The 14,060-nt window shown below is 45.6% G+C and overlaps 1 protein-coding gene across 7 annotated transcripts in view; it reads right to left on the bottom strand.

The window, feature by feature from the left end:
* SASH1 (SAM and SH3 domain containing 1) overlaps positions 1-14,060 on the bottom strand; it is a 568,418-nt gene that overhangs the window by 117,452 nt on the left and 436,906 nt on the right. For 4 of the 7 annotated variants that reach the window (XM_080388227.1, XM_080388228.1, XM_080388229.1 and 1 more), the window contains exon 1: positions 9,942-10,246. The exons of the other annotated variants lie outside the window; for them this stretch is intronic. In XM_080388227.1, coding sequence (XP_080244353.1) covers positions 9,942-10,037 — 96 coding nt within the window. In that variant the 5' untranslated portion in view covers positions 10,038-10,246. Of the gene's footprint in view, positions 1-9,941; positions 10,247-14,060 lie in introns of those variants that run through there. 7 annotated transcript variants of the gene reach the window in all.

The following is a 14,060-nucleotide window of genomic DNA, read 5'->3' as shown; positions in this document are numbered from 1 at the left end:
AGACCTTTCCCCCAAACCTCTCCAAACAACGCACAGGACACAATGACAAAATAGAATATAACAAAAAATATGCATCTTTCAATTTTTATTTGTACAGTGCACAGCAAGCAAGGTGGGAACTTCCACATACAAGCTGGAACACTGACAGAGAAATGTGGATAATAAGAGATACCAGGAATTTGCCATTTTTCTCTAAAAGGAAAACGCAACCTCAGAGAAACTTTAGAGAAGCATGCCATGTACAAACACAGAGAAAAATGTCCAAAGAATCTGCCATGTATGAAGACTCAAAACATACCCTGCTAGCAGGAAATCTGCCTTTACTTAGCCTTTTCTCCAGTGAAACTAAAACAGACAGACCTAAGGAAACACATCCAGTGGGGAAAAAGAAAGATGCCTGCTATTGCAGCCACACCAGTGCTTCAGCTGCACAGGGACATCAGTGCCTGTGCACCTCCAATACGGTACCAGGAGCTACCTCTGCTGCCAACATTTTTCAAGGGATATAAGCAGCCGGCACACAGCCTGTTCTTACTTCCATCAAAATCAGTGGCAAATTGCAAGTGATCTTAGGGAAAGCAGGAATACAAACACCTTCTGTGGTGGAGACCACCCACTGTGTTTGTTATGCTGAAAAAAAACCCTAAACATTTATATGTCAGAGATACAGTGAAAAGCAAATAACTGGTTTGAGCCTAATTACTCCTCAGTCTAACGTGAAGCATCACGTAAATCCAATGAAGAACAGACCAGAAACTGGCCAACGTGGCTTAGTGCCACAGGCACTAGCATCCCTGCTCATCAACTGCTGTATTTCATGGTCTCCCCAACGTGACAGTTGACTATAAGCTTTTGATTGCTTGCTCAACTAGCAATTTCCTCACCTTACCAGTTTTCTTGGTTTTGAAATACAGTACCTTTATTAGCCCTCTGATAAAATGTTGCATGTGGAAATCTGTTCTCCCCAACTTTTGTACGAGACATGACACATTCCCACAACACACCCTGAAGCATCAGGTTTTTGAAGCATAAACATAATAGTAATCTCAAAGATGGAAACTTGAAGACAGAAACCACAGCTGACATACAACATGCAGTCTGCCCCCAACTCTTCTGTTTTACAATGGTTATTTATGAATTCTAAGGTGGGAAAAGCCCAATAACGGAGTGGAAGTCACAACCTGCAAGTTCTAGTGCATATTATGTATGAATACAAACACATTTATGTATAAAACTGTTTTTTTCCTATTTTCACTCTCACAAACTATACGTTTCAGTTTAAATGCAAAACATTTATCGTCAGCTTTCAGAACTACTGCATTAAGCTGGCCAACCACTGAAAGCTTCAAAAGTCACAAGTATTAAAAGAATACTCTGTATAACTGAAGGCTCCATTTAAGTCTATGCAGTGATATTGATAACAATATGAAATGTGTCTAACAGGGATGGTGAAAAGAAATGACCCTCAATTTATCAGTAGCAAATAAGTATCTTCAATTTGCACTCTATCCCTAGAATTGTGCTAGAAATTTCTGGTGTGAATAACCCTTTCGGCTGAGTTGGAATATGCGGGAAGCTACTGCTGGATGACTGCAAGCACAAAATCCAAAGAGGATGAATGTGTTTCATAACTGTAACAGATAAACAGAGATAATAAACATAGACAGAACAGCAACATCCAAACATTCCCCAGCTCTAAGTGCATAAAACCCACAGATCCTACAGCAATGACGCATTTCTTCTAGAGGTATATACTCTGACACAAGGCAAGCAAAATACTTTAGAAGCCTAAAATGCCTTTTTCCTGAAGTGCAATGTAATGCTATGCAATCAGCCCTAGCACGTGTTTTTGCCCAAGGTCCACCTGTAGATATACGCTCCCTGAAAGAACTTTTCAACAGTGCTGGCATGGTGCAATGAGCTCTCATGATAAGTGCTCTCAAATCCATTTTTTCCTCCATCAAATCAGACTGGGATTACGGTCGAGCAGAAAACAAGCTCTGAAAATCAGGGTCAGCTTGGTGCTGGCATTGAAAGGGCCAGGAGGCTCAACTCATCTGAACTTGTGAAAGAATGACAGAAGTCACTTTTTCCTTTCTTGTTGAAAACCTGTAGGCCACACACTGTTCCAGTATAAAAAAACTTTGTGCCTTAGGCTCGTGAAGCTTTTATGTAAACAAGGCAGAAATTAGACCCCTTTATCTTTTGTTCTTTTCTTCATCTTTTGTTTCCATTACACCCATCAGCACCGCACAACACATCTTCAGTTGCAAGTGAGAGGGTTAGGAGCATCTCTCAGTCAAAAGACTGCTCATGTACTCTCAATTTAATATTGTAACAAGCACGGTACTGTTTTCACTACCATCTATTGACTCTCATCATGCTTGCTACAAAGCTTTTGAAGTATTTTATTATTGAACCAAATAATTACCTAATCTCCTTTACACACACACTCCCACACATACAGAATAATACTGAAGGTGGAGAACACTGTGATATAAAACTTTAGCATGCTGTTACCAAAGAGCAAAAAGCACTGTATATCATACAGCGACAATAATGAAACAGAAAAGGATATATTTATATTCCTGACAATGAAATTACTACGCTTGTAAGCTTCAGTGTGGGTGTTTACCCATGCACACAACAACCACCACATTTTTTTCCACCTGGTGGCCTGATCATGTGAACTGATCCCAATAGCATATCCCTGTGTCCATGCAGGGCCACAGGGAAGGCAAATCAGCAAAATCTAATGGGCTTGTAGCAGAGCAGACCTACAATAATGCTCCAACCACATTGCACTAAGATCACGACACAGCTATTAGGAACCAGTTCTCCAATTTATCATATGACTTTGCATAAAAAAGCCTGAAAGCATGATTTATAAATCATTGTTGTATTATTCTCTTAAGCTCATCCATTTAATTTTCCTGCCTAAAACTGTCTTCCAGATAGGTTATACAATCCCCACTCTCAATTTCAAACTCTTCATAGGAAATGTGCCTCTAAAACTAGCTCAAAAATGCTTATCCAGGTATCACTGAAACTTAAACCAGTAAGTATTTAATTATACTAATCTTAGTTCAAATAAAAATGGTACATTATAACTTTGTGTTCCAAAACACGGCAGTAGACAAGAAAGGTTTGCTATTACCTTAAGCAAGGAAAAATGTTGCCCTCACCTCAAGAGGATCAAAGCAGAGCCGGCATGCCCACACCTGACCCACACCACAGCTACCGTGGTGGGGACTGCACCTGTTATTTTTAGAGTAGTTATTTTCCATAATGGAAATCTCTGTTGTGAACTCCTGGGTTCAAATGTGTTTCAGTGAAGCGTGTTCTAATCTTTTCTTCCCAAGGGGACAGTTAAGTCTCTCAATGACAGTGAGAAATAAAAGCCCTTCATACCTCTTCATCTAATCACACAACACGTGTCTATGTACTACTTTTTTTTATTGAGCAAATTGAGAATATGCTTTTATAGTAGAAACTTAACTTTTACAGACTTGCATATATTAAACCCAGTTCCTCCTCCTTGTTCATTTCCTCATGAAAAATCTCGAACTAAATTCTTGCAAAGCCACCTCAGCATTCCCAAAGTCACAACAACTATCTTCCTCTTCCTCCCACTGCCAGTAATGGCAACAGACAAAGCAGCAGGTTCATTAATCACCGTCTACATCATGCAATTGCAAAGAGGAAAATTATTAGCAGCACTTTATATTAAAACAGGTATTGTGACAAACCACTTTGCAGAGACATTACAATGCAATTCTTATTCATCCTGTGTTACTGGACCTCCTAAAGTCCAAGCACAATGTCTGCTCTGCAACCATTAATACTGTGACAATGGGGTAAGTGGAAAAGGAGAAAGCTGCTCTGCTGCTGCATGAAGGAAAAGCTACCACCCATGGCTCCAAATGACAGAGGGAGACATGGCAAAGCACAGTCAGCAGGGCTGGGCACACCAACATCTTCTCCTCCACCATGCCACCTCTGGAGGGAAAAAAGTCCTGAAGGAGCCAAGCCCAGACCAATGCTGAAGCAGTTCTCCCAGGGTATGGAAGGAGAGGGAAATCCTTTCTCCCCTCTGACTCAAAGTCCCTTGCCCAGGGCACTGCCTGTTTAGTCCATCTCTCAGCCGCTTCCAACAGTGACCCCACTCTGCCACATCCTGGACCCTCCACTCAGCTCATGCAGCTTAACCCCTCTGCTCCTCTGCTCGCGCAGCATCTCACGCAATCAGTGCTAATTTACATTGATTTCTGGACAGCATCAGAATAAGTTAATCATTATCTAGTTCTGTAAAATGTCATTTGTTCCCAGGTACACTAAAAATAAGAGGCTTTCACCTGACTATAGAAAATGGTAACAAGCACGTGTAGCATAACACATTGTCCACACAATAAAATTCCTTTAAGTGCTCATAATCCTGCATGTGCAACAGTTTTTCACTTTCCGCACTGATTTTCACATATTCTTTCTGTTTAGAGACTGGCATTTTTTCATATCCACAAAAGGAAGGAGGCATCATTACAGGCAAATTCTGGCAATCTGGTATTCCACTGCTCTTAAAAGACAGAGAGAGCTTTGTTAATTGACTTCCAAAATGTGAAAAAAATATGAGGAAAAGGAATATTCCCAAATATTGATATTGGAGCTGGTGTTCACAGCAAACCAGCAACACACTAGAAAATAAAATTCTATCACCAAGATTCATCTTAAATTTATACTTATTATCTAGTAAACAGCAGTTCACAGTAGACAAAGAACAGGTATATAAAAATCTTCTCTGCTTTTTCCTCTGCAAATCAAAGGCCAGGAAAACCCAGAATTTGCTTTCAAGAAAGAATGAAGAGAGCACCAGAACCAAAACCTCTCATCATTCCTGACCAAGTAGTGTCTTGTGTGGACTAAACTCTCTGATGGAGACATCTGTTTTATGTGACCTGACATGCAAGAAAAAGCCTAGACCAAAGGTTATCTCGATGAGCTGTCTTTCCTCATAAAGGGATTAGCATGGATAGGCATAACACTGCGTGGAGACAAGCGGGAAAGGAGATGCAACAGGTTAAGTTTAAAATATAAAATTTAACCTGACACCTAAACTGACAGTCAGTCGCTCTCCATCTTGGTTTCTTTATTTGAAAGCAAAATATACTCCGTGGTGTTGTAAAACAGAAAAAACAATACCTGCTGCTTTGAACAGCAGAGACCAGGCCTTCTAGGTTTATCCTTACTGTTGCAACTGGGATACGCTTTAAAAATGCACTCTAAAATAGAAGTTGAAACAAGAATGTTTTGAATCAGAATGTCCCCAAGTGCTTTTAGAGCTAGTTACATAGCGCCACAGCAATTTTGCCAACTTGTCAATAAAAATCAGAAAAAGCAAGTATATTGCATTTTCAAAAGCACATTTTACCTGGAGCAGCTACTCTGTTGCCTGCGGTTTTCCATAGAGCCATGCTGAGCACCGACGACTTCAGCCAGAGTGGCGTCTCGGTGCCAAGCAAACATCAGAGAAACCGAGTCCCCAAAAAAGACACTGGGAGAGCAGTGGAGTAGAGAGATTTCCATGGGAGGTCACAGTGAACTAACGATGATTGAACAGCAATCCTGCGAGAAATCTGCAGCTGGTGTGAGCTGCCTCAACTCCTCCTGGCAGTCTTCCGACTGCTTTTATCGGTTGGGGATCTACTTCCCCGATCTCTCCAGATATCCAGGCTCCCTGGCTTAATATCAAATTCCTCTCCCCCAAGTATGTTAACCAGTATGTAATTACATGTTATCACAGTAGTATTATCAGCTAGCATCTTTCTCTCTTTTGGTTTGTTTCTTTGTTACTTTGATAAGAAATTCAAATAGTCACTGAAACATGGAGAGCAAGATAGATTATATATGTAAATACTAGGGCTCCCAGTACAAACCCATGTAAGCTTTATTGTCCTCAAAATACTCTGTTCTCCTTAGCTAACAGCAGATGGTGGGAAAGCACTGGTTTTCTCTTAGCATAACTGCAAAAAATTATAAAAAAAAAAGAATTTTCTTTTTTTTTTTTCAGCTCTTTTAACTGATTCAATAGTTTGAAAGAAGAAAACAGCTATCATTTTGAAATAAAAAAGCTGAAAAGACTTCTAATTTCATTGCATCTCTTGCAAGTTCCTCTGTACCTTTTGCATCTTGGCCATTGAGGACAAAAACTCCTCACACAAACTGACATCTTCAGTGAAATCCCTGTTCCATCAAAACTGATCAGAGTTTTGCCAGTGATTTCATTAATGTCAGGATCTGACCCAGATACCTATTCCAGCTATGATATATGAGGAAGAAGAACATCCCGTAAACAAGACAGACACTGGAGTGTCTTCCCTGCACTAAGGTCAATAGCCCATGTTTTGAAAACACATCTTTAAAAGAATAAAGTTTACAATTTTCATTTTGTGTTATGATTTCTTCTCAGATCTGATCACAAACAAACCTTCAGACTCGGCAACAAAGAGTTCACTATCACTACATCAATACATGATTCTATGCCAAAAACATCTCTTTTTATGGTGTGGAGTTTGGAGGACGCAGAGAATTTTACAACTCATGATCCACCTTCTGCAATCTCTCTCTAAAACCTTAATACATTTTCACCATCCATCGTTGCCTTGAGACGCTGCAAATTATAATTAACCAGTACGTTCCAACATGGGCTTGCTATGGACTAAGCAGAAGATTTTAAGTATAATTATGTTATCTAGTGAGCTCCACTAACAGCACAAATAGCTTTGAGGTGCTTATACCATAGCTGCACCTATGGAATATTTCACTAGAATAAGCACAATAGGGAAAAGTCACATTTACTTCAGCAAAATCCCAGTACAGCTGCAAGTATGCTCAATATTTGTCAAACAGAGTTATTATGTGACTTCAAAGTCCATAAAATATGCTGCTTACAAGCAGCACTTGAAAAGTATAGCTTCCCCTCCAGACCTGGGATCTGCCATCACAGGTTCCTGCTAACGAGGTCCTGTTTTAAGGAACCTAACCAAACGTACACAAACAATTAAATATATTTATCCACTGAATGAGAGGGGCTCAGTTTGTATTTTAAGTAAGTGCAGTACCAATACCAGCTGGGCTGATTTCCTTAGCCTCTCCTCCCAAACCAGCACCTAGAGCAGACACCACCATGCCCCACAAGGCTTCCAGCTGGGCCAGTGGAAGGAAGGTGACAGCTCTTCCTCCTCCCCACTGCCGTAACACCTTAAGATCAGGAGAGCAGAATCAGGCATTTCATCATTTTTACAAGGAACACCTTTTCCACCATAAGGTCAGCGAAGCGGTGGAACAGGCTGCACAGAGAAATTGTACAGTTTCTGTCCCTGGAGGTTTTCAAGACCCAACTGGATAAAGCCCCAAGCAACCTCACCTGGCCTCAGAGCTCTCCCTGCTTCAGCTCAAGGTTGGGCTAGATGCCGCCTGAGGTCCTTTCTAAACTGCATCAGCCTATGATCATTGCTCAAGAATGCAATTTTCTCATTTGATCAACGAACTTTTGATGATCACTTTCCTTCCTCATTTCATTACAGTTTTCCCCTCCCAAGATCCTGGCTCCTCTGTCCTGCCTCTTCCCCCTCTGCTAGCGCATTCCTTTGGTAGCTTTCAAGCTATTGCAGGACCAACCTAGCCAGCCCGCCACTGCACCATCTTCTTGGTTCGTAGAGCCATTCCCAGTGAATAACTACAGCATCCACCACTGCGCTCCCTAGACATTTTGGATCATGAATTATTGCAAGTTCCAGGAATTTAAGATCCATACTCTCACTTGACAACATGAAAGCAGCAAGCCAGCTATGCAGGCCTCTGTTATGGTCCCACGAACCAAGACCAACCTCTACAAACTTCCATTTGGAAGCCACAAATCCAGTTCACCATTTGCCTTTCACAGCACACATTTGAAAGGGACAAAGCTCTGTGTACCACAAAGACAAGCAGTGAAAAAGGCACTGGAGCTACCTCTTCCTCACCTTCAGACAAGGACAGAGCACTAAGTTTATACACGGTTCACGTTGAGACATATTCTGCAGCCACAAAGACTACAAACTCTTTAAAAACCTAAATCTGAAGAAAGCTAACAGCTTGCAGTGAGAACATCTGCCTTCCCCCAGGTAAGTTACTACTTGAGACCCAACATAAGGGTTATCTTTTCATATTTGTAACTGTGTTGCAACACAAAACACTGCAGTAAGAAAAGGTAATAGTGCTGGCTGATGTTTGCAACCAATATAAACCGGCAACTTCATAGTTACAAGATGATTCCTTCCTGTAAAGCAGACCAACTCTAAGACAAATGACTTTAGCTTTGCTTTATCAGAAAACAAATTTCATCCATTTTCCCAGGATGGGAAACTAGCTCATACAGCCAGAAGAAACCTATTCAAAGTATTAGTTGTGTAAGAATCAGATCTTTTTCTGCACTGAGCTCCAGCATGCTAGGCTGTTGGTTTGGCCTCCTCAAACACTCCTTCCCAGGCATCCAATAGCACTTTGCTCTTACTAAATGCAGCACTGAAACCTGCCAGAAAAAGAGAGAAAGAGACTGTTCATAAAGTACCAAGTGTGTGCTCCCTACAAAACTGGCAGAACTGACTCCGCTTGCATTCTTAGATTAAAATCATGAAAAGTGAAAGAGTGTACGCAGCCGGGTGCTATTAAGCTGAATGCCATGTCAACAGAGAATTTCTATGAAGAAAAGGCACGAGGCGGGCTTTTAATGTTATTTTGAATATTAACAATAACGTCCATGTGAAAAGAAAAAAAGAAAAAACTGCAGCGTAAAATGCTAATTACATTCTCTGTTCAATTCTATAACCCTTCTGAATTAGATCACAAGGATTTACCATTCATTACATTTCACAGCAGTTTTCAAAAAAGTATTTCTCATAATATTCTTCAATGTTTGCCGGTCAAATGTTAACAAAAATTAATGCGCATCAAGCCTATTCATTTGCTTTTAAAATGAACACACAGGCACTCTGCTGTTGATCACCACATTCCTGTCCCACTGGAAAACCGCCAGCTGCGGTAGGTATGTAACATCAGTATTTGTTTTTTTGCTGAGTGGCAGTCCTCCGCGGTAATTATCATCTTGCACCTAAAGTAAATATTATTCTCTCGTTGCAAGTAGAAATAAAGAGTTGACTCTTCCTGTATTTTCACTGCTTGCCACCCAGCCCGCCCTGCCGGCACGCTACGTGCCCACCGAACCGAACTCCCCGTGCCCCCGTTACCGGGGCCATCTCTTTTGTTTGTGCCCAGCGAATTACGAGGATTAGTCCCCCCTCGGCCGATCACCGGCGCAGCGGCTCCGCCGCCGGTAACCCAGCAACTCGCTTCCCAAAATCCCGACGGGGCGCAGGAGCCCCCGGTGCAGCCGCGGGACGGGCGGCCCCCGGGGGCCCCGCGCGCAGACGGCGCCCCCCACGCGCGAGCCCCCGCCCGCGCCCGCCGCGGGGACGCCGCAACACGCGCGTGGAACGCAAAGGCGGCGACAAACCAACCCCTCGCCCGAATTTCACCGACCCCCCCGGGTCGGAGCGCCGGGGAACAAAGCGCCCGCTGACCAGCCTCCGCCGGCGCTGCCGGGCGCGCCAAGGGGCGCAGGGGCCGCTCCGCCCCGGCCCGGCAGTGACAGCCGAGGAAACTTTTACTCCAAAACCGCGACGAAGCGGCCACTGGTACCACACGGGGGTCTGCCCGTGGAATTCCCGTCCCTGGGGTGCGGGGCCCGCGCGGCCAAGGCGCTCCCCCACTCGGCCGCACTCCGCGGCAGGTGCCGGGGGGACGCGGCGAGGGCTCCGCCGCCCGCAGCCCCCCGCGCCGGGGGGACGCAGCGCTCCGCAGCCCGCCCCGTCCCACGGCGGGTCCCCCCCGCTCCCGGCCCCACTCACCAGGATGCCCATCACGTCAGCCCACAGCTGGGCGAACACCTCCGACGTGCCGCTCTCCGCCGGGGCGGCGGGGCCGCCCGCCCGCTCGCCCTCCATGCCCCGGCCCGGCCTCCGGCTCACCGACGGCTGCCCGCCGCCGCCGGCCCGCCCCGCCGCGCCATGCCTCCCCCGCCCCGGCCCGCCCCGGGACACCGCGGGCCGTCCCGCCGCCGCCCCGCAAACTTTCGGCCCGGCGACGGCGCGGCCGGCGGTGCCACTGCGGCGCGGCGGGGGAGCCCACCCGGCTGGCGGCAAAGCCCCTCCCCCCCGCCGCCGGCCTGCCCCGCGCCCCCCGCCTGCCCGTGGACTCGCCCGGCGCACGTGGCCGCCCCGGGGCGGCAACAAAGGGCCCCGGCACCGCCCCGGCGGGGTCCCGGTCGCCTCCCCCGCCCCGACACCCGGGGCCGCGGGACGGGTCGCCGCTGACCGGGCTGCCCCCGCCTCACTTGGGGGCCGGGAGCTCCGGCGGCAAAGGCGACGGCGGCTCCTTAACGCCGCGGGCAGGTTGCCCGGGGTACGGCCCGCGCTGCCCCCCGACACGGCCGGCGCGGGGAGAGGCGCCCGGCAGGTTCTGCTCCTGGTGTAAGTACCGGGACCGCACCGCTCTCCCGAGGGGACATCTGCCACCGGCCACCCCACAAAAGGCAGAGCTCTCCTCGGGAAGCGCTGCCCCCATCTATGCCTCCCGATTCCCATTACAAGCCCCCCACCCCTTGAAATTAAATAATCACTAATTAACAGGCAGCAGTAGGGGTGCTCCTGAATCCTTATGGGAAACAACGGTGCCCGCACACACGGGCACGCCTGTCGGGGAAGGTACGTCAAGTAACAGCGGCCGAGCAGTGGATGTCCTTCATCCACTTTGGTGCAGGAGGCACCCAAAGGCCTGCCCTCCACCTCGCTGCTGCTGGACCCGGCAGCAAGAAAGTCCTTCACTCCTGGTGCTCATCCCTGAGCTTTGAAGCGTTAGCTGCATTTTGGAAAGCTGCTGTTTGAAGGTGTTGTTTCTCAGAAGCACCTGTCTGCACAGGGCGGGGGTAAGAAGTGATGTATTTAACAATATGCAGCTGTCATGTACTGGCCAAGCATTTTAAGAGCTGACATCTTTGAGCGGCAGTAGCTTGTCCAGCACCCCACCAGCCCCCCTTGCTGCCAGGCTGGGTGTTATGTGCCTCACAACACCCAAACACAAGCCAGGGCCAGGCACCTGTGCTCCACCACCCCCGCTGTCCCCCCTGTTCAGCCCCAGGGGCTCCCAACTCCCCACAGCTGACCAGACTCCAACCGATTGCATGGCACCAGCAGCCTGGGAGGGCTGGAGCAACAAATGACAACCATTTGCTAACTGGGCTAAAAATAGTTTCTGTAGAAATCATAGAACAGAAGCGGGGTGACTGCACTCCTCATCTTCTCTCCATGTTCCTAGCAATGCTCTCTGTCCTCAAAGTAGGAGATTGTCCCAAGATTGGTTATTTTACTTTGTAGGCTAGCACCAGAGAGAAAAGCTGCTGAAAATGCTTCCTTTCTCAGCAACTGGTATGCAAAGAAATGGATGAGACCTTTCTAAGCACTGGGTTACTGCAGCTCTTGCGAATAGCACAAGCAGAACAGAGAAAAGGAGGTGGGGGACACAGATGGAAAAACTAAAGAGAATCATGCTGTGAGAATGTGGCAAAGAAAACACTGATGGTGTAGAAATATACACAGTTTCTACTGACCCTTCTTCAGAATGCACATGTAGGATACACACTATGTAATGCATCACAATTATTAATGAGTGATGAGAAATTATGAAAGGCCCAAACCAGGTATAAAATCTTTACTAATTTACCTTTAAATTGTACGCGACTATAAGTCTATGAAGTATGAGGATAAAGGCGTGCCAGTGAAGTCTTCTGGTACTCAGCGACAGCTTGCGTAACTCAAAACTGGTTTAATTAGTCGGGGGTAATTTACTCAGTGACCCTCTGAAATCCACGTTGCACCACTTAGGACAGTAATGTCAACCTACTTTCAAAATATCTGAACAAGGCACACTGTTGATCTCGTGATTTAAGTATTCTGGGCTCTTCTTGTCCACAGTCTTCTGTACATTGTCTTTTTTATAGTTTGGAGGCGTATCTTTAAAAAAACCTCGACGACTCTGCAGCACAAATTCTAAACCCCCCTCATTGCTCTGACTCGGGCAGCAGTAGATTAAGATCAAATAGGTGCAATGGGCAGCACTCCCACTTGCCCTGCCCCTCCCTGCCGATGGAGGTCATTGCCCCTGTGCAACGATGACTACACTACTTGGAGAAGCAGGTCCTGAATATCTGCACTTTTCAACAGGTAACAGAAGCTAGATTATAAATTGTGGTGGTCCAAAAGCTGCTTCCTGAGTCATGATGTCATCCTTTTTATGGGGCAGCAACTTTCAGAGGAGCGTGATGCATGGCTGTGGCAGCCTTCCCCTCAGCCAGCTGACTTTAAATTTAATCTGAAACACAAAGCCTTTTACTTTAAAAAGGGGAGGCTAGGAAAAAAAAAAACAACAAAACCTTGCGAAGTCATTGACTCCAGGAGCATTTGCTTTAAGAAACATATTGACATGAGAGAATTGCAACAAATCCATGGCAGTTTACAGTAGCTATCATCTTCTATGGTCTTGAAATTACAGTATCTATTCATCTTCAGACATTCACAAGATGCTATTTTCAAGACATTCAATGATATGCTAAAATAGTCCCTGCTCTTTCTCTGAAATAGACCCAGCTCCCAGATGTCACAGCAGTTCCTCTATTTTAATCATGCCAATGTCCTGCAGTAATAAATCGCAAGAGCATTTCACAAAAGCCAGCTGCAACAGGAGTAGGGAAGTTTTAGAACAAGTAGATGCTACAACAGTTTTGAAGTTATGACTGCAGTATTTGGTTTGGGTTACAACTGCTACTACAGAATTAAAAGTAATTGAAATTTAGCAAGTTAGAAAACAGTTTGTTTGCATTTTTTTCTGTAGCTGTCTAGACCATAACTCAAGAGACCATGATCTAGAAGCATGTTGTGCTGGACCTCTGTATGCTACTGGGAAGAAACAGATCTGGTCAATTTTCTAAAATTTTTGGGACATCTCACAGGAGGGTCTGACCAAACACTTAACATTTGGAAAACTTGGAAAACGGTCACTGCGCACTGCAGAGCAGCACTAGGCAGCAGGGAAGCAATCCTGACACGATTCCCTGGTGTCTCGCACCCACAGTGCATGGGCTCACAGCTGCTCTCGCGTACACCTCTCAGTACACTCTGGACGGAAAGTCCCACCACAGAGCAGCTACAAAGCTCCCTGTGGTTGTTGTTCTCCTGCAAATCCCTACACAGGGGATGGAAATGATCAACACATGTGGTGAATCTAGTTTCGCTCAGATGGCAGATGCACTGGGCATGTGAGTGTATCTTCCTATCACACCATCAGCTACACGTGGGCGTGCAGTTAGTAAGTTTCCCACATCTACACATCAAGCAAGATTAACCAACCTGGAAAGTACTCTTCTGTATTTGAGACAGACAGGCTTTTTTTCTAGAGGGATACTCTGAGCAGGATCCCAGCTCCAGGTTAAGGTGGCCATAGAAAACCTCATCCTCCTCTCTTTACTGAGGGTTTAGGGAGATTGCCTTCACCAGGCCAAACTCTTTCTCTGTGAAAAACACAAACCTCAAATGCAAACCTATGATCATTAAGATAAAAGATGACAATCTTTCTGTCCCAAAGTAGCGTGTATCATCTCACCACAGTGTCACACAAAAGTGATATGATAGTTTTGACAAAGCATTTAATAGTGAAAAATTGAAATATGCACCAAAATAAATGGAAAAGATGACATGCACCATCAGAACCAGACTATCACAATGGCTGGCAACCTTTTGAAAGGCATTTAATCCAAGAAATCTATACCACAAACACCACCGAGCACTTTGATATCAATTTTAAACTACTTGCACGAGACTAGGAGAGATCGGGTTGCCTTAGAAAGTGGATCATGCCCCACAGTGTAATGGACACCAAACACCATGGGTTCTCTGATAGATGACCTGAGGGAAATG

This window comes from Falco punctatus, assembly GCF_963210335.1.
Source record: "Falco punctatus genome assembly, chromosome: 5".
In the NCBI taxonomy this organism is placed as follows: Eukaryota; Metazoa; Chordata; class Aves; order Falconiformes; family Falconidae; genus Falco; species Falco punctatus.
This window is presented reverse-complemented; position numbering and strand designations above follow the sequence as displayed.